Consider the following 20,139-nt stretch of genomic DNA (forward strand, 5'->3'; position numbering starts at 1 on the left):
TTCTCTTCACTCCCACCGCCTGCCACAGAGTATTCTTTTCCACCGGATGTGCGTGTGTGGCCGGGAGAGGTGAGAATAAGAATCATTTGGGAGGTTTATCCAAATATAGATATCCTTCCATACCCAAACCCTTACTCTCTCAAACCAGGATTGTACCCGTTAGGAGCTCGAGGGAGGGACGCTTTCACACATACCGGGGTCCCAACTGCCCTCAATATCCCTCCCATGATCTTCTACCAAATTAGAATCTCTTCAGGAGTGTAGGTGGGGGGTGGGCTGCGCTACGTGAACGCAGCTGACCATAACCATCGTGTCTTCATAGCCCTATTGTCTACCCTCTGAGGGTTCAGACGCATCTCACTTATCTGTGCCACCGCCTACCCCAAAACACACAATAGCAATATTGCTGCTAAATCAGGGCTTTCCCACCCCACATTTATACTGGGCACATTTTTGCCATAGTAATCCCAGTTTTTTTTATTTTTTTATTTTTTTTAGTAATTCCAATTTAAACTGCTTACCTCAGGGGTTGTGTTGGGTTTAACATAGTGCTTGGCGGAGAGCAAGTGCTGGGCAAATGCGAGCTTGCCTCCCGGCCTAGATGGAAGTTCCCAGGTGCAAGGGACTTGGACAACTATTTATTTTGCATCTCTTCACAGTGCTCAGTACAATTCTCTGCCCAGAACTAGTCCTAGGTCCTGTTGACAGCCCATTATCAAGACTGAGGCGGCCTTGTTCACTGCCCTACGGATCTAGACCACCTCTTTAGCTGAGGGATCTGTGTACCTGGCGAAGTGACCTATACAATGGTAATGTGTTGCCCAGAAGGGAAACCTGTTTAAAAGGTGTTTAGGGCCCATTAGCCAGTTGGGGACTGGGCAATGTGTTAGGGCCAGGGCAATGTACTGGGAGGGAAACGTTGGGGGAAGGCGAGTCCAAATAGGGGAGCCCTGGGTCCCCAGAGAGGGGGTGGGGAGGAGCTGCTGACCAGAAGAGGCACATCTGAAAAGGAGACAGAAGGGCAGCGTAGACAGAACACACTCGCCCCCTTCTGTCCCGGGGTTGGGGGGAGTGGGGGGGGTGTTGGTGGCCTCTCTGTACTTCACAAGCTAGAGGTTCCCCTCCACCACTACCGCCACCACCACCACCCCGCCTTTTCCCAGGCCTAGGCGAGGTGGCCGCCTAGAACCCTGGTTAGCTGGCTGTCTTTGAAGGCTCTGCGGTTAGTGTGTGAGCTCGGCTCGCCGCTGGGGCTGAGCAAACAGGAAGCAGGGCACATCCTGCACGCCGGTCCGCGGACGCACGCAGGCCCTGAAGGTTCTGCGGTGGGCTCCGCCTCCGACGGCTCGCGCAGCCAGCTCCGAGCGCCCAGAGCCCCTGCAGTCCTGTGTCCGGCCCCCGACTCACGGGGTCACCCTCCCAGCCCCAGCTCCGGCTAGGTCCCCTATGTGGACGCGTTCCTTCCAAGGCCTCTAACCCGGGCGGTGGGAGCGCTAGCACCCTCTGGCTCCCAGCGAGGGGAGCGTGGCCCGTTGGGGAGCGAACTGGGGTGCTGAGCAGGAAGGAGCCAAAGAAGTATGGTTTCAACTTGGGGGAGAAGGATTGTCTTCACTGAGCTCACCCCGAAGGAACGATGGTCAAAGGGCGTGGGGCAAGCTGGGGGACAGCGGGGAGGAAGTCACAAGAAGATCTTGGGAACCGGGGAGGGGGGGCAGCCCAGGATTTCACAAATGCCACAGAAAGGAAAGCCTTAAAAAGATGCGCACCTGTTACCCCAGGATTCCCCTTCTGGAAATCTATCCAAAGGAAAAATTGTGGATGTGAATATTTACCTTAAGGATGTACCGCGAAGAGTAAGAAAAAAAAAAAAAATGAAGCCAACCTAAGTTCATCCATGGGGTGTTGAAATAATCATGGTACATGCATACGATGCGCTGCTTGGCAGCCATTACGAATGGCAGAGTTGAAGAATATCTCATAGCTTGAGAAAATCTCAGTGATACTGTATTCAGTTGGACAAGCAGATATCAACACTGTTTGTGAAGTGTGACCTCTTTTAATTTTTAAAAATATAAAAATGGTTCTGTTTAGGTATAATTGGCCTGCAAGAATCTGCACGTTTTTAAAATGTATGATTTGTTTTGACATACATATACACCCATGAAACCACCATGGCAACCAAGATAGTGAATATATCTATCACCCCCAAAAGGGTCCTTGTGCTCTCTCTGACCTCTCCCTCCTCTCCATATCCCCTTAAACCACAGATGGGCTTTCTGTGAAGTATCATTTTTGTAAAATGGGGGGGGGGGTAGTTAAATGCTCAAAAAAAGAAAACGATATTTATCCAAACATTGTAATTATGGAAAAATTTTAAATGTTCTTCTTTTTGTATATTTGTGTTTGCTAAATTATATGTGATGAATATGAATCGCTTCTGTAAGATCATTGAAGTTATTAAAATACCTGCCACAGATAACCCACAAAGTGAAAATTCTAAACCCCACACGCATTTAAGAAATACCTCTCACCCGGGACATTTGCTGATGGTCTGAAGCTGCTTGCAGAAGCCTGTCTTTTTCATGGTGCTGGCTGTTGTGATGATAGACAGGGTGGGGGCAGGGGAGCCAAGGTGTTTTGACTCCAAGCATGACTGCTCTGGTGAGGATGGCTCTAGCTGTGCTGGTGGCAGCGGGGATGAATGCTATAGGGAGATGGCCGTGACCAGGACAGCAGTGGTGGGGCAGAGAGAGGCAGACAGCTGAGCGGTGTTGATAGGAAGGGTGGCTGCTCTAGCAAGTGGTGGTTGATGGCAGTGGGGATGTCTGCCACCGTGACCCCTGGGGATGTCTTGACAGCCATAAAGGTGATGGCTATAGGGCTGATGGTTGTAGGGGTCCAATCACTGTCGGTGACTAGCTGGGATGTCCATAAGGGTGACAGCCAGGAGGCTGATGACAGTGAGGGTGCTAAAGCAGTGATGACTGTGGGGGTGACAGCAGAGGGTGCTGGCCGGAAGGTGCTTGTTAGAGAGATGATGGCTGTCGGTGTGCTGATGACGGTGGGGATGACTGTAGGGTCATGGTTGTGGGGTCAGTAGTGGTAATAGTGATGACCTTGGTGATGCAAGGTGACCAGAAGCATCGGCCTAACGGGCAGACAGAGATGGCCCCACTCCTGGCTCTGGCTTCTGGTCCGCGGGATCAGCGGCTTGAGGAGGCCATGTCATGTCAAGCTGATTGGTCACCTCCAAGGAGATAGAGCAGGACGGGTGATGACTGATGTGAGATGGCAGGGTAGGGACTTTTCTCTGCTTGTTCAACCTAAGAGCAGTCTGTATCAGAATCTCTGGAGACCGAAGTTGGGACTTCCTTCCTCCCTAGGGGCCGGCAGGGGCCGCGATTGCTGTAAGAGCAGGTCACGTGGCAGAGCTTCCTGTATGCTGCCGCCGGGTGTCCATGGCCCGCACCCCCAAGCTGCCACCACAGCACTCAGAGTGGCGGCCAGAGGCTCAGTCCATGCCGTGCACCCTGAACGGTGCTCGCGAGGCTGAGCAAGAGGCCTCGGCATCTCGACATCTAGGATCGCAGGGACGGAGCGTCACCAAGGTAGAGGACCATGTTGCGCCGCAAACCCTCCAATGCCAGCGATAAGGAGCCCACTCAGAAGAGAAAGGTGAGGAGGCACCTCCGGGAGCTTGCTTCTTCCTTCCCTCTGCTCTCTCAGCCCTCTGGGACTCCTAGAAGTGGGAAGCACCAAAGGCCAGACGTTGTGTCTGTCAGCAAGGGTCATTCTCCCAAGGACAACAGTACAGGGGCCCAAAGGTTACTAGAGTAACACAAGTACAGAAGAGACTTTCAAAATCTAGAGAATCAGGGTTACAGACCCTTAGAAGTCTAGAGTTACAGAATTCGACCCTACAATCATGGGATAGAGATCTAAAATAGAGATCTAAAATCAGGGGCCAAAAGTCTAGACTAGATTTCATAAAATTCACTTCTCGAGTTACATCCTTAGACTGTACCCAATTCTCTCTCCCCTACGCTGGTCTTGGCGCTGCTTCTGCCCAAGCCTGGCCTCTCAGGAGCCATCTCGCTCAAAGGGCCCTGCTGGGCCACCCCGAGAGGCGCCATGATGCTCCTGGGGCCCCTGCCCTCTGGCCATAGCCGGACTCTGCCCACTTGTTTCGGCTGGGTTGCAGCTCCCCAGGCCCACAGGAGAAGATGCCAACCTGGAGAGGGGGCCCAAGGTGATTTCTAGACTCAGGAAAAGGCTCTCCAAACCTGCAGTGGATACAGGGGTTCGACAGGTTCTTCCTAGGCGGGAAGAAGTTATTGTGAAGAATGAGAAATGAAGCTGGTGAGATAGAAGTAGGGGCTGAGGAGGAAAAATTCAGTGGCGGGATTCTAAAGGCCAAGAGGAAAAGCAGCTGTTGTGGAAAGTTGAAATATTCCTCTTCTTGGAGCAGAGGCCAGACCAGAAGGTTCCTTGAAGACTGCCAGATCTAGATTTTTCTTGTTGGATTTGAGGATTGCTAGACTTATTGGTTATAGGACTCTCCCAAGCAACCAGCAGGTACATTCCACACATCCTGTGGGATCCTAGGACCATCCCCAAGCAGGCCTGAACCAGGTCCAAGAGATCTAGGCCTAGCCCCAGAGCCCACTCGGAAGGCCTCCAGGCCCCGATTGTGTCCAGCTGTTTTCCCCAGGAGCTCAGCCCAGGTGCCCAATGGGGGAGCCCCCTTGTCAGTGGAGCATCTCCCAAGTGGAGACCAAGCCAGCTGAAGGACTGTGCTCCTGGGCACTGGGGTGTATATCCTGCCCCATCTCAGGTCCTGGGGTGGCTGCCACTTCCGGCTGTACTCTCCCCACCCCAGGTGCTTCTCTAAGTTGCAGTGGAGGTAGGCAGAGGGGGTGGGTAGAGATTCACAAGTCTTCACACAGGCTCCGTCACCCCCATCCGAGCCCTGCTTGGCGCTAGGCCCAGCAGATTTACCATTGGCTGCCGCTCCTGGGTGAGCAGGTCCCACTTCCCCTTGCTCTCTGGCTGACGGGGGTGAGAAGCAGAGACCGCTGTAGACAATGCTGGGCCCCAAACCACAGGGGAGCTGAGCTGGGGGAAACAGCCTGAGAAAGAGCTGACACTTTGACACTGGGACCCTGTGCCATCTCAGACAGAGGTGCCCAGGGACACACAGAAGCCGGAAGTCCCTGTCTTCTTCTCTGGCTTCCATTATCCGGGTTCTGTATTTGGTGGCTTCTCCCAGAAGAAGCAAGGCCCATGTGGCACTCTGAGGTATATATATCCCTCTAGGGAAAATCATCAAAGCAAACCCTGCCTCACCCCTGTCTGAGACTGGGCCAGCCTCAAGAGCCATTCTCCAAGCCTCAATACCATGGAAATGGCCTTGGAGACGCCAAGTCTCTAGAAGGTAGAGAAAGCATCTTCCCCGTGCTCAGAGACAGCAGCCCAGCTCCAGCACTGGGACCTTGGGCAAGTCCCTTCTTCTTAGTGGCTGAGGTGACACGGTGGAGGGGAAAGCACAAAGGCAAGTGAGGCCTCTCTCTCCTGTCCCTGCTCCTCCTCTCAGGCCTGCCAGAAGGGAATGCGCTAGGCAGGGGGCCAGAAAGTGGAGTTGAATTCCATCAGGTCCTAGCTGTAGGACCTTGGACAGTTCATTGACCTTCTTCGGGCCACGGTTCCTTCACCTTGGAAAAGCAGGTGAGCTCTTGATCTGCACATCTCAGGAGGCTGTATAGAGGGCCTGGGACAATAAATGAGGGAGCGCTGTCTCATGGACACGCGTGTGCACACGACAGAGTGCACACTGCCGGCGTGGCTGGGGCGCAGGGTGCGCACTGCAGAGAAGACCAAGCTTCCATCCCAGCCCTGAAGTGGAGGAAACAAGACTTAAAAGCACTCAGAGCCTGCACTGGGGGAGGACTCACCAGGCGCCAGGTGTCAGGCACTCTGCCTGTATCTTAGCTCATTGGCTCTTCATGAGAACCTTGTGAAGCAGGGGCAGATGTTACCCCTATCTCGATTTTATGCCCAAGTCTCAGAGAGATAAAGTGACTTACCCAAGTTCACACAGCTCATAAACTGCAGAGCAGGGATCTAAGCCAAAACTTGTCAGTCTCCAGAGTCTTAATCCCTTCTCCCTTTACTCTCTTATCCCCCTACTGATCCCAGAAGCACTAGAAGAATCTGAAGAGTGTAAGAGACTCTACCCCTGAGTAGGAAAGCACACCTCTATGTGACACCCCCACCAGCATACACGTTGCATTTCCAGTGATTCCTCGTTGACTTCAGGCTAATGCCCCAGTTCCTTGGCATAGCTTGCTGGGGCCTTCCATGGCCTTTTCTGCTCCACGTCCCACTAAGTCAGCTATGCTCAGAATGTTTCTATCATTCTTCTTTAAACCCTTCCCAGTTCCTCCTGGAGAAATCCTGGCTCCCTTGCATGGCCCAGCTTAAATATGCCTCCTCCTCCTTGAAGCCCTCCTGAACCCTTCCTCCTCCATCTGTCCTGGAAGCTCCCTCCAAACACCACCGACAGTTTCCATTACACTCAATGCATTTCTATACCAGGAGGTAACTTACTGGGCTCTGAACACAGCAACACACACAGCTTCCAGAGTCACGGACCAGGGTTCAAACACCTGTTCTTGCTGCTGTCCTCTGTGTAACTCTGCCTTGGACACTTCATTTCTGAGTCTCCATCTCCTTGGCTGGGCAGTAGGGATGTTAAAATGGGGCTGTGGTAAGCCTGGAGTGAGCCGGCACACAGGAAGGGCTGAACAGGGTGCAGGGCAAGTTGGAGGTGTTTAGCCCCTTTCTTACCGGATTCCCACACATGCACAGGCCAGAGTCTGGAGCCCAGAGGGTGCCGGGTATGTGACTGGTACGCTGAAGGGCTGACGGGCTAGTTGCCGAGACACCTGGTGAAAGACAAGCTCGCTCAGGAAGCAAGGGTAGAAGATGCTGATGGGGAGCAGTGTGAAGTTCTGAGGGGGTGGTCAGAGGAGTCTTCCTACAGAGGGCAGCGCCTTTGAAACTTGATTTGGAAAACCTTTCTCTGGATGTATAATATCTGTCCAAAGAAGTGTATAAATTACAAGTGTTGGACTCAATGAACTTCCATAAGGTGAACATTCCCTCATAGGTAGCACCCAGATGAAGAAACAAAGAACTTTCAGGGCACCTGGCTGGTTCCGTCGGTAGAGAATGCAACTCCTGATCTTGGGGTGGTGAGTGCAAGCCCCACTTGGACATAGATCTTACTTAAAACAAACAAAAAGTGCTTCCAACACTCCAGAAGCTTTTCTCATGTCCCTGCCAGTCACTACATGCTCCCTTTCCCTAAGGGTAGCCACTATCCTGACTTCCAATGACTAGCTTAGTTTTGCCAGGTTTTGAACTTTCTATGGTTTCTAGGAACCATATAAAGTGCTCTGGTGGCTGGCCCCTTCTGCTCTACAGTGTATCCGTATTGTTAGGGAGAGCTGTACCTGGCTCATCGCTATGTACCATTCCCTTTGATGACTGCTACAATTCCTGTATCCGTTCTACAGTTGGTGGGCATGTGGGCTGTTTCCAGTCTCACTGGATTTTGAAGGAAGGGAGAAACTGGCTGACGGAGAAGGATGGAAGGTTCCAGGTGGGGCACGCCCTGGGTGAGAGTGTGGAGGGGGTCAGAGGAAAGGCTAAGCACATGTGGACATTTGCTGAGGGCTTGCTGTGTTAGCAGTCACACCTTCTATCCTCACAGCAACCAACCAGGCAGGCGCTCTTGTCTTCATTTTACTCACAAGGACACGGAAGCCCAGAGAAGTGGAAGAAAAACCCCTGCTTTACACAGCTGGTCAACGGCAGAACCAAGATGTGACGACCTGCCAGCTCAGAGCCATTGAGGGTCGGAGAGCTTAAATAATTCATTAATAAAATAACATCTCAGAGTTGAACTCACCAACGTCTTATGCCAGAAAAGTAGCTTTTTCCAAGAGGCCCACAATACTCCCCTCCGACGTGGAAAAGGGGCCACCAGTGTAGGGCACTACCTCCTGCCTGGCACAGGACCCCCAAGAAGGCCTCGCCCCAAAGGGAAACCAGGTGGAAAAATCCAAGGGCACTCAAGAATTTTACCTCATACTCGGGAAGGGGACCATTTCAGGGTCACCAGAGACTTTCAGGATATGTGGGGTTGGCCCCAAGGTTGGAGGTAGGCTGAGCAAAAGACCACCCTGGCAGAACCTCACCCTTAGTCACCTGGAGTACCTGGAGCCCGTGTCCCTGGGCTGAGGAGTGGCCAGCAGGGCCCAAGTCCCAGCGCCACCCCCATGGCACTTTTGGATTGTTTCCTCCTGCTTTGAGCTAAACCTGGGACAGAGGTGCCCTGACATAAGGTCTCCGGGGGCCACAGGCCCCCCTCCCAGCCCCCAGACTGCAGATTAATGACAGGAAAAGGAAAGAACTGGGGCCCGGTGGTGAGTTTTCTCTCCCCAACAAAGCCCACTTCCGTCGCTGGGCCTGCCCTCTGTCATGCTTTCCAGGCTCGCAGTCCCTGGGGCTTCTGGGGCGACTCTCAGCCTCCCGGTCTGCAGACCAAACTGAGGGGCAGTGAAGGGAAGGCCGTAACAGGGCCCATCGATCTATAAATAGCAGCCCAGCCTGCCCTGCTTGGGCCCAGGCCAGCCTGGTGCCCACCCTCTCTCTCTGTTCCCTCTTTTCCAGGCAATAAGAGGAGGAAGTTATCCAGGCAGCTGCATCCTAGCCATTCAAGAGGAGGAAATAAACAAAAGGTGGAGGACAGAGGGGGAAAGAAAGGGGGAAAAAGAGGAAAGAACAGTGGGTGGGTGAAACCAAGGAAGGAGGAAGGAGGAGATGCCTGGGAACCCGAGTGGTCATGGTCATGCCGTCCCCTGCCTATGCGGTGGCCGCCCCCTTCCCAACTCCCCAGTGTAGCACAGAAGAGGCTTTCTTTTTTTTTTTTTTTTAAGATTTTATTTATTTGACAGACAGAGATCACAAGTAGGCAGAGGGGCAGGCAGAGAGAAAGAGAGGGGGAAACAGGCCCCCCGCCAAGCAGGGAGCCCGTTGCGGGGCTCGATCCCAGGATCCTGGGATCACGACCTGAGCTGAAGGCAGAGGCTTTAACCCACTGAGCCACCCAGGCGCCCCCAGAGGAGGCTTTCTGATGGAGGCCGTGGGTGCCGCATCCAGGCAGCCCTCGTGGCGGTAGTGTCTGATGGCCTGGCCGCTGACCTAGTTTCTGGTGCACTAGCTTGCTGCAACCTCTAGGAAGGTGTGACCCCTGACCCTGATGGCTGACGTGCCTTGGTCAAGAACTACCAGGAGAACCAAACTCCCCAGGAGTCCCCACTGGAGTCCCCAGGAGTTGGGGCCAATTGTGTGTGTGTTGGGGGGCAGGTGCTATTGTCAGTGGACCCCCCCCCCCACCTTTCATAGGAAAGAGGATGTGAAACTTTCAGCTTTGTGTGGGTTTGGGGCTTCAGTTCCTCAAGCCCTTATCTCTGGTGTCTGCAGTCTATCCCGCTCTATCTTCCTGGCCATCTGTGAACCCTGGTTCCTGTGTATGTCTCTGGTCTTGACTGTTGATCTTGATTCAGGGCTCAGCCTTACTTCTTGTGTGTAAAGCCCGACTCCTTACCTGCCAGGCGCTGGCTTCTGGTTGCTATCTTGCCTTGAGCATACATAGATAGTTAAGAAAGCTCGTTTCCTGAAAATAGTCTCATCAGTGCAAACAATCGGCCGGGTTTAAAAGTCCAAACACTGGCACACGTCATCAGCAGTCATCATCACGTTAGTGCCTAAGGTTAAAGGCCGAGATGAAGGAAGAAAAAACAGCAACATTCTTTTCCTAAATGAGCTCCAATCATCCATGTCCGAAATCTGTTGGCCCCTTTCCTTAAGAAGCCTCTACCGAGGGTTTCCAGAAAGCAGAATGCCAGGTCTTACTGATTCTGGGGGGATTGCCTTGCTCTTCTTGCTTCAGCGCCAGAGCAAAGAGGCAGCTGCAGGGTTGGGGAAGGTTTGCTCTGTGACGTAAAGGTGACACTGTCGGTAAAGGTGGCGCTGTCGTCATGCTGAGGTGCGTCTCTAGCAGGAGATACACTTTTGCTCAGACTCATCTGGTGTTTGCCTCCAGAATTCTGGGGACCAAAGTGCAGGTGCTGGTGGACGTGTGGGCTTTGTGTGAGGCCTAGCTGACGTTGGAGGCTCCTGAGGTCCAGAGCTTGCTCTGGGGGCCCACAGTGGGGGCTACTCTCAGATGAAGAAGAGCAGGAAGCCAGGGGGCTCCGAGTACACCTTGACGCTTCAGCTCCTTAGCCCCGGCTCCGCAGGGCACCCGTGGTGCTGCCTAGCCCCGGGGGGGCTGCTCAGGAGGGCTCCGGGCTCCAGGCTCCAGGCTCCGCCAGCCCTTCTCCAGCCACTGAGGGCCCCACCTCTGCTTTTTCCAGCTCTCCCTCCAGCGCTCCAGCAGCTTCAAGGATTTCGCCAAATCCAAACCCGGCTCCCCCGTGGTGAGCGAGAAGGAATTTAATCTGGATGAGAATGTGAGTTGCAGAGCCTCCCAGGGGGATCTGGCTGCGGCCCTGGGTGGGAAGAAGAGGCGATCTGGGCATTGCTGAGGAAAGCCTGCTTACACACAGAAGGCCAGCCAAAACTCTGGGCCCCGAGAAATCACCCACATTATTTTCAATTACAAATTACAGTTGACCCTTGAACAACACGGGTTTGAACAGCATGGGTCCACTTACACGCGGATTTTTTTTTCAATAAATACAGTACAGGACTGGAAATGTATTTTCTCCTCCTTATCATTTTCTTAATAATGTTTTCTTTTCTCTAGCTTACTTTGTAGTAAGAATATAGAATATAAGACAAATACATACAAAATATGTATTAATCCACTGTTATCAGTAAGCCTTCTGGTCAACAGTAGGCTATTAATAATCAGGTTTTGGGAGAGTCAAATGTTATACACGGATTTTCATCTGCACGGGGTGGAGATAGTTGGCACCCCTAACCTGCACATGTTCAAGGGTCAGCTCTAATTGTCAAATTAATCACAAATTAATAGGGCTGAATACGGGACTGGGGGCTAAGCGGGAAGGAGATGAGGGCCTCTCATTCCCATATCCTCCCCCATCCTCGGCCAGGACCTGAAGGCCTCCTTCTACCCCTAAATCCTGGACCTCCTCCTTTGTTGTCACAGATTCCAGAAGATGAGTCAGGTGTCCCTACCCCAGAAGATGCTGGGAAGAGCGGCAAAAAGCTGGGGAAAAAGTGGAGGGCCGTGATTTCCCGAACCATGAACAGGAAGATGGGCAAGATGATGGTGAAGGCGCTGTCAGAAGAGATGGTGAGGCCTGCGGTCTAGGGGGGCCGGGAGGACACGCAGGGCTCTGGCCCGGTGTGAGCATGGCCTTGACGGCCGCAGCTCGGGTCCTGGGCCTGAGGGCCTGATTCACTATGAGAAGGAAGGTCATATGGGAGGAGAGCTCACTCCACCATGGACCTGGCAGCAAGACATGGTCCTAAGGGAGCAGGAGTGGGGTCTCAGGAGGGATGAAAGTCTGGGTAACAGAAGCCTCTGAGGAAGGCAGGCCTGAGGAGGACCAGTGGCGCTTGAAAGGGAGCTGCAATTGCTGGAAGCAAATTCGTCCACCTCAAAGTTTCACTTGGAACTAGCCTCTGGGATTGGGAAGACTGGATTGGAAGAGGGGCCCCTACGAGAGAAAATAGAGAAGGCTGGCTTGGGCCCAGGGAGAGAGAGAGCTGTGGGGCAGGCGTGCAAGTAGCTGACGTCACACAGTGAGTCGGCTGTGCTCATGGCTCTTACGGAAGGTTGCCCAGGGGTGCTGTGACTGAGTCAGCTCGTACTGGCTCCTACCTGCTGAGGAGAGTAATTGGTCAAATTTTCAGGAACTTTGTGAGCCAGGTGTGAAACCCAACCATTACTGAAAATTACATTCTATAAATTTAGAATTAAATAAATTCTATTGAAAATAAAGAGACTATAGGCAATCTTCAAAACCCATAATGTCCTGATTCTTTTTTTTTTAAAGATTTTATTTATTTTTTAACAGACAGAGATCACAAGTAGGCAGAGAGGCAGGCAGAGAGTGAGGGGGAAGCAGTCTCCCTGCTGAGCAGAGAGCCCGATGTAGATTCCTAGAGAGCAGGTTGTGAAAGGGTGGCCACCGCCCTGAAGTGCGTGGTGAGGCGGAGGAGCTCTGTAGTCTGGCCAGCTTGGTTTGGGGTTCCTGTGTGGCCTTGGGAACATTCCTCCATGACTTCTCCTCTATAAACTTGGGATGAGCATAGCGCTTACCTTCAAGTATCGCTGTGAGGGTGCAGTGAACGGACAGGCGTGCCTGGCACGGAGGAGCGCAGCAGAAGGTAGTTCGTCCCAGCGTCCCTGCGAGCTGGACTCTGCCCTAGCAGCGGCTCTGAGTACAGGCTCTGGCACGGTAGCCCTTTGTGCGTGGACATCAGTGCTTTACGCTGACAGAGCACATTCAAGCAGCATCCTGTTCGAGCCCCACTGCGTGAGATCGGCGGGCTGAGGACGGTCATTCCCACTTCACAGAAGCAGGGACCTGGGCTCAGAGATTGTGGGGCAGCCTCGGAGCGGCAGAGCGAGGGCTCGAGCCGGGCCCCAGTCCTCCAGAGAGTCCAGGCCCATCTCCTCTGCTTTCGGCGCTGCCCCATGGGCATCCCAGCCAAGGCTGCTCAGGGCTCCCTGCCTCCCACCCCCCGCAGGGAGACACTCTGGAGGAGGGCTCAAACTCCCCGACATCTCCAGACTGCAGCCTGGACAGCCCTAGCCCTGAGAAGATGACACTGGCCTTTTCTGAGCAGGAAGAGCGTGAACTCCCAGCACTTAGCCGCCAGGCATCCACAGGTGAGTAGGGGACAGAAGGGGACATCTGCTGAGTCTGGAGAAAAGGACTGGGCGAAGGCGAGGCAGGGGGCTGTCTGGGAGGGAGCTAAGAGAAAGGGACCTTCACAGTTTGCCTTCTCGGAACTTTCCAGCCCTCTTCACGTTACATTTTCACAGTACCTTCATGGTGCTGGCACTATTATCCCCACTGTATTGATGTGAAAACTGAGGCTCAGAAAGGTTTTCACTTGCCCAATATGACCCAGACTTGAACTCAGGTCTACCCTGGAGGAGCTGCCACTTGCTGTCACCAGGCCGCGGAGGGGCCCAAGGGAGACAATGAGCCCCACTGTGCTCTCGGACTAGCCTGCCCACCCTTCCAAGGGGAGTTAGAGGCTGCAGCTGCCTGGGCCTCTGACATCCCAGGCGGGGGGTGGGGGACAGAGAGTCTCCAGCTGGGAAGTCTCAGCCTCTTAGACTACAGCCCTTGGTTTGCTGGACTTAGGGGACCTCTTGGCATCTTATAATGTTCTTCATCCTGCCCTTCCCAGAGAAAGAGCCCTTCTGAGTTTCCATGTGATGTTGTAACTAGATGCTGAGTCTTATTATGTACAGAAAGTAAAATACTAGTTTAGGGTGTGGTTTCCCAGGTGGAAGGCATCTCCCAGAAGCACTGGACTGGGAGTCAGGAGACCCAGAGTTGAGTGGACCCAGTGCTACCAATTATAAAGCGAGAAGTCTTCAGCGCTCAGTGGGCCTGTCTGGTTTCAGTGTTCCTTATCTGTGTTCATTGGGCCCAGCTGGTCTCTAGAGGCCCTCCCAATTTGCTCATTCTTTAGTCGGTAAGACAGTTTTCCTTCTGTGGTTAACTGCTTTCATATCTGAGGCCCCAAAGTTGAGGTTGTGCTCCTGCAGGGTGGCCTTGGGATTTCTAGCCACAAACCCTGGCAGGAACCTGCTGGGCACTGCCCCGGCTGTCTTGGGACAAAGGTGACCCTCCTCCCTGCCCCGTCTCCTGCAGGCAGTGAGCTCTGCAGCCCCAGCCCAGGCTCTGGCAGCTTCGGAGAGGAAGCACCTGCCCCCCAGTACACAGGGCCCTTCTGTGGCAGGGCACGAGTCCACACTGACTTCACTCCCAGCCCCTACGACCATGACTCGCTGAAACTGCAGGTAAGGCTGGCATCCAGGCCTCTCCTGAGCCTGCCAGGCTGTGCCCATACAGGAGGCTGTATTGAGCCGGGATAGGACATTGTCCACGGAGCCCAAGGGAATACCCGTCTCCTCACCCCTGCTCCACTCTGCTCTCCTGTCCCCCCACAGAAAGGAGATGTGATCCAGATCATTGAAAAGCCACCTGTGGGCACGTGGCTGGGCCTGCTCAATGGCAGGCTGGGGTCTTTCAAGTTCATCTATGTGGATGTGCTGCCTGAGGAGGCGGTGGGGCCCGCCCGCCCCAGTCGCCGACAAAGCAAGGGCAAGAGGCCCAAGCCCAAGACTCTGCATGAGCTGCTGGAGCGCATAGGCCTGGAGGTTTGAGCTGGGATCTGCAGTGGAGTCTAGGACCCGGAGAGGGTTGGAGGCTAGCGCACGGTCAGCTGTGTGGGAGGGGAGGGGTCCCAAGCGAGGTGGCTCCTAAGTGGCCGCACTGGTGGTCCACCTCTGCCTGCAGGAGCACACGTCCACCCTGCTGCTCAATGGCTACCAGACGCTGGAGGACTTCAAAGAGCTGCGGGAAACACACCTCAACGAGCTGAACATCATGGACCCTCAGCACCGGGCCAAGCTGCTCACGGCCGCCGAGCTGCTGCTGGACTATGACAGTGAGCGGGTCTAGGAGCCGGGGGTGGGGGGTGCCTGTAGGTATTCCGGGGAGGGGAGGCCTGCCTCGGCCTGCCCCCTGACCACACTCAGCCCGGGCACCCCTCTGCGGGGGTCAGGCCCTTTCCACGCTTGAATTCCAGTCTCGGGCAAAGTCTGCCGACAGAGGGGCCTTAGAGATGATCAGGTCCAGGTCCCTTTGGGGTTAAAGGGGAGACTTAAGGCCAGCGAAGGAAAGGCATGTACTCAGGGCCTCCACACTGGGCAAAAGCAGAGCCAGGAAACAAGCGCAGCGTTCCACCTCCTAGCTGGGTGCTAAAGTAGTTTGAGCTCCTGGGCAGGGTCACTGTCTTGGAAACCACCCCTACCTGGTTCTAAGCCGGAAAGGGTGAGAGGGGCAGGGTTGGTGGGGGGGTGCCCAGAGGGAGAGACGGCCTACAGTGGACTTCCCAGAGTCCCTACCCCCCCAAACAGGGGCTTCCTGGGGCTTCTGAACCCCTCCCGGCTAAGGCCCAAGCCCCCCCATATTCCATCTCTTTCTTTGCCCCGGCAGCCGGCAGCGAGGAGGCGGAAGAGGGCGCCGAAAGCAGCCAGGAGCCAGTGGCCAACACACTGTCTGAACCCAAGGTGGACATTCCTCGAGACTCTGGCTGCTTCGAGGGCTCGGAGAGCGGACGTGATGAGGCGGAGTTGGCAGGCGCTGAGGAGCAGCTGCACGGCCTCTCCCTGGCCGGGGCGCCTTGACGCAGAGGTGGCAGCACAGGCCGAGGCTGGGCCCCAGCAGCAAATATTGCAGGGAGGGACCCGGCCTCCCACGGTGGCCCAGATCCTGAAGGACTGGTGCTGAGCCTGGCCCTGCTCCCCTAGGAGCGCCCAGGGCCGCAGGGGCTAGCCAGAGCCTCCGTAGGCTTGTCTGGAGCGGATGAGGAGGCACCCAAGGGCACATCCCACCCGCCCAGCCTGCTCCCTCCACCACCTACTGACAGCACAGAACTTCTGGGCACTGCTTGCTCCCAGCCACAGCAAGTGGGACATGGAGGAGCCGCCCTACCCACAACCCTCACCACTGAGGCCCCCAAACCCTCCTCACTCCCACACCACTTTCCCCTGTCACATTGCTCCTGGAAAGGGGGCCAAGTCAGTGTTTCAAGTCAGTTTCAAAACCCTAGGGAAGCTGGCCCTTTAAAAAGACCCGAAGGATCATGGGTGGATAGATTTCCCCCAAAGGGTGGATAGATTTCCCCAAACAAGGCTTGAAGAAAGCCTCGTGTTCCTTTCCCACATTCCTTCCCCTTAACTTTTTTTTTTTGGAGGTTTGGCCACTAACTGGTGGGGATTAGAATGGATTTTGCTGGGGGCCTTGCCAGCTCTGACATTCTGAGACATTAAATGTCTGTTCTCCTGTTACCTGTGGCCCAGGACACCAGTGGGGTTTACTGAGGGAGCTGAAGGGGCCTTGGGCTTCCAAATGAAATGGCTCCTCCCGCTCATTCCATGCCTCCCCACATAACTCAAGACAAGCTGCAGCTTCCCCCAGCTTAAAACAATGCCCAGACCTCGTGCAACATGCTCTCTCCCCTTTCACCCCTGGCCCCGTCCAAGGACACTTCCCCTGAAGCCCGATGGCCGATGGTCAGATCTGGCTTCCAAGGACAGAACTGCCCTTTGGAAGTCACATGCAAGTCTGAACTCAGACTTGGCTGCCTGTGTGGGTTCTTACAAGCAAAGAAAGCACAAAGCTTGACCCTGGGGAGTCTGCTACCCCAGCTTTGTTTTGCAAAAGGTTTTAATATACCCTGAACTCCAGAAGGGGAGGAAGTACATCTGTTGGTGGGGCCTCCCTTGACCTCAGTATCGAGTCTGCCATGAATTCGCAGAGCAACCCTTCCCCCCGGGCCCAGCTGGCCTGGGGACAGTGCCCACTACATCTAGGACTGCCTGCTTAGTGAACACACTTCTGGACCTACTACGAGGAACTTTGGTAAAAGCTAGCTTGGGGGAAGGGTTTGGGTGTAAATATGAGGGGATGGGGGGATGAGTTGGCAGCAATAAACATAGGTAGAACTAATTACAGTCTCCAGTTATCTTTCCTGTGGGGAGAGGGCTGGGGGAGGGTCAGCCCAGTATCCTTTGGAGCTGTACTTGGCACAATGACCTCCATTGTCCTTTCAGGGCCATCTGTCCCTTTTCTGAAGATGCCCACTGCCATTGATCCCGTTGACTAAAGCCCAGTTTGAAGCGCTAACGGTCTCTGCTCTTCCCACTAACGAGCTGTCCCCTGAGTACAGGCACCCAGGGCCATAGGCCTTGCTGGGATTGGAGAGTGGCCTCTTCCTAGAATGATTAACAGGAGCCTTGAGGGCTTCCCCAGCGAGGAAGGGCCAGCACTAGGGGCTGTCCAGGGTCCAAAAGGGAGAGATTTGGATTCGGCTGGGCCTTCCCTCTGAGGCCACCACCTCTTGGGTCCCACCTTGTGCCCAGTGAAGCTACACCAGTTCCCAGGAGGCGGGACAAAGACAGCGACCCCTGGCTTCCTTCGTTTCTGCCGGTGCCAGCTGCATCAGGGAGGGCGAACTGGACTGAGAGCTGGCCCCCGAGCCAAGACAAGGCCACTCTGCTTCCAGGCTTTGTTCTCAGCTGCACTCAGCCCACCTCCCTTAGTGGCTGTGGGCAGCAGGAGACGGCAAGCATTACCCTCCCCAAAGAAACAAGGAGAAGCCCAGCCTCAAAGCTCCAACAGTGCTGACTACCGTCACTTAGCGGGCACCCACACTGGTGCCTGAAATCAAGCACTTTGCCTTGATTCCCTCAGATAATCATCACAGTAACCCGCTGAGGTACATACCGTCCTCTTCTCATTTCACAGAGGAGGAAACTGTAGCTCAGACAGGTTGAAGAAGTTGAGTAGGGAGTCCCACGAGCTTTCAGAGGTCCTCGGCCCTCCGGAGGGCAATCTGACCCTCTGCAACGGGGTTACGGACCCAGCCATGCCCCCTCCCCCCGCCCCACAAAGGATCTGATCCTCAGAAAGAGCCACACAAGTGCACACAGATGTATGGACAAACATACAACAGCTTTGTCTGTAAAAGTAAGAAATTGGAACCAACACAAATGGGCAATCAGTTAGATACATTATAGTTCATTCACACAATACTATGTAGCCATTAATGCAGAAAAATATTTAGTGACACAGGGAACACCTTCATGATTTTTTATTGTTTAATGAAAAATGTTTAAATTATACAAATAATGTACAACCATTCTTGTTGTAAAAGAAGTCTGTGCTTTATCATGGGGGACAAGGGGAATACTATCACATTATTTTTAGGGTGATTCCATTTTTATTTAAGAAAAGGAAAACATAAAAAGAATAAAAACTGGAAAGATCTGCACCAAGTTGGTACCGCTGAGACAAGAGAGATGGAGTAAGGGAGAGAAGTGCTTTCTATACTCTTCTTTTGTTTGAATTTCAAAAGTATCTATTATTCTGTATCTACTTTAAAAGGAACATTTTAACTTTTGAAAAAAATAAAACCAAATAAATAGGCCCAAACCTCTGGCCTCCAATTTGGGGCAGCAGCAAAGCCATTATCCTGCTGTCTTTTGGCCCAGGCTTCCGGGAAGGTGGGGAGTGGGGATTGAATAATGCCGCAAATACTTAAAATTCGCACACGAGCAAGGGGACCTTATCAGAGGAGATTCCTAACCCTTTCAAACTCCCTGGGTAATATCTGTCTATTAGGTGTGAGCTGGGGAAAGGAAAATATCAGCAAAATGAGACTGAGAAAATGATGTGAACGCCCCTCCCAGCCTCGGGAGGAAAGTGGGAGCGTCTCAGAACTATCGGGCCCCAGTTGGGTCTACAGGTTGGATATAGGCTAGCAGTAGATAGTCGTGCAAAGACTCCAGTGACCACGGGACTTTGGGAAGGGCAGGTAAGGAGGGGCAACGAGGAAATGTAGTCTACAGGCCAGGGCCTTAGGGAGGAGAAAGGCAGTACCAGCTGAGGCTACAGCCATGGCCTGAAGCTCCTCCTCCAGGCAGGGCTTCCAGAACCTCTTCTCCAGCGCATGGACATCTAGAAGATGCCAAGAGGTCCCCTAAGTCCAGCAAACCAAGGGCTGCAGTCCAAGAGGCTGAGTCATCCCAGATGACCCTCTACCCCCACCGCCAGCCTAGTATGTCCGATGCCCAGGCAGCTGTAGCCTCTAACTCCCCTTGGAAGGGTGGAAGTGGACTTGTCCAAAAGCACAATGGGGCTCTCCCTCTGACCTTGGGCCCATCCGGGGCCTGGGGACAGCAGGTGGAAAATCCTCTAGGACAGGCAAAGCCTAGCAGTTAAGAGTCAGGGCCCACCTAAGTTCAAGTCTTGCCTTTGTCCCTTAGCTGAGTCATCCTGGACAAGTCACTTAACCTCCTTGGGCCTCACTTTCCAAATCAGTAAGGTGAGGAAAATAGTACTAGCCCGTGAAGTTGTTACAAAGACTGAATGAACTAGTGTATGTAAAATACTCAGCAGAGTGTCCCGTAAAAAATCAATGCCTAATGAATAACAATGTGTCTGATCCCCTAAATCCACATCACCTTGCTCCCTCTGTTTCACTTCCTTCAAGGCCCATCTCACCTTGAACCCCTAGTTCACGTAGTGACCAAGAGCAAAGGCTTTGGAGTTAAACTAAAGTGTCTTCGAATCCTGGCTCTACCACTTGCTAATTACATGACTTGGGGTAATCGTATACATACACATTTCTTTTCTGTAAAATAAGAATAATAATCTATATTGCAGTATATAAATATATAAAGCCAACATACGGCACGCCCTAAATGTATACAATGTTATATGTTAATAATATCTCAATAAAAACTAATTAAAAATTAAAATTAAATTTAAAAAATAATGATCTAATAATACCTTCCTTTTTGGGTTGTTAGAGATACAAATGATATCAGCATATAAAGTTCTGGCCCAAGGTAACAATAAATGGTGGCCTTCTGACTTTCTTGTAACCTCTAGGGTACTAAACTCAAGAATGGCCACAAAGGCCATGTCCAAATGCTCTTGTCTGCAGACTGACTGCTACACTCTAGAGGCAAACTGCTATCCAAGCTCCCAGGTGGTGTTGGGATTCAGGGTAGAGGGTGTCAGTTCTGGTGCCCAGAGAGGCTGGTGATGGAGAGAAAGCCCACATGAGGAGTGGGGGGGAGCCCTGGATCTGCCCCGTTCACAATAGGATGATCAGCCTTGAACACTAGACTTATTTTAAGGCAATTTCCTTGGACATCCATGGGCTACCAGAATGAAGAGGATACAGGCCAGTTTCAAGAAGAAGGAGTTAGAGCCGGGTCCAAGGTTAGGAGCACCTTCCTCCTCCCTGGCCCATCAGGGAAGCAGCTGGGGGAAAAGCACG

General features: G+C 53.3%; 1 protein-coding gene across 2 annotated transcripts; it reads left to right on the forward strand.

Annotated features, from left to right (window-relative positions):
- The first annotated feature begins 3,377 nt into the window (after positions 1-3,377).
- SASH3 (SAM and SH3 domain containing 3) lies at positions 3,378-16,799 on the forward strand. 2 transcript variants are annotated; one of them, XM_032330343.1, is made up of 11 exons: positions 3,378-3,675; positions 7,578-7,663; positions 7,775-7,918; positions 8,737-8,804; positions 10,485-10,580; positions 11,243-11,389; positions 12,793-12,934; positions 13,935-14,083; positions 14,234-14,443; positions 14,583-14,733; positions 15,285-16,799. In XM_032330343.1, the coding sequence occupies exons 1-11, from the start codon at positions 3,641-3,643 to the stop codon at positions 15,473-15,475; spliced, it is 1,419 nt and encodes a 472-aa protein (XP_032186234.1). In that variant the 5' UTR covers positions 3,378-3,640; the 3' UTR covers positions 15,476-16,799. The 2 variants fall into 2 exon arrangements, with proteins under 2 accessions (XP_032186234.1, XP_032186235.1); XM_032330344.1 differs by lacking the exons at positions 7,578-7,663; positions 7,775-7,918; positions 8,737-8,804 and having other exon boundaries at positions 3,398-3,675.
- The last annotated feature ends 3,340 nt before the right edge of the window (positions 16,800-20,139 follow it).

The sequence above is a fragment of the Mustela erminea genome, chromosome X (genome assembly GCF_009829155.1).
Source record: "Mustela erminea isolate mMusErm1 chromosome X, mMusErm1.Pri, whole genome shotgun sequence".
Lineage (NCBI taxonomy): Eukaryota > Metazoa > Chordata > Mammalia > Carnivora > Mustelidae > Mustela > Mustela erminea.

Bases quoted from the DNA above. Each gene is read 5' to 3' on its own strand.
- SASH3 (XM_032330343.1), top strand. From the start codon at position 3,641: ATGCCAGCGATAAGGAGCCCACTCAGAAGAGAAAG. The intron at 3,676-7,577 runs GTGAGGAGGCAC...TCCGTTCTACAG, and splicing joins AGCCCACTCAGAAGAGAAAG to TTGGTGGGCATGTGGGCTGT. The intron at 11,390-12,792 runs GTGAGGCCTGCG...CACCCCCCGCAG, and splicing joins AGGCGCTGTCAGAAGAGATG to GGAGACACTCTGGAGGAGGG.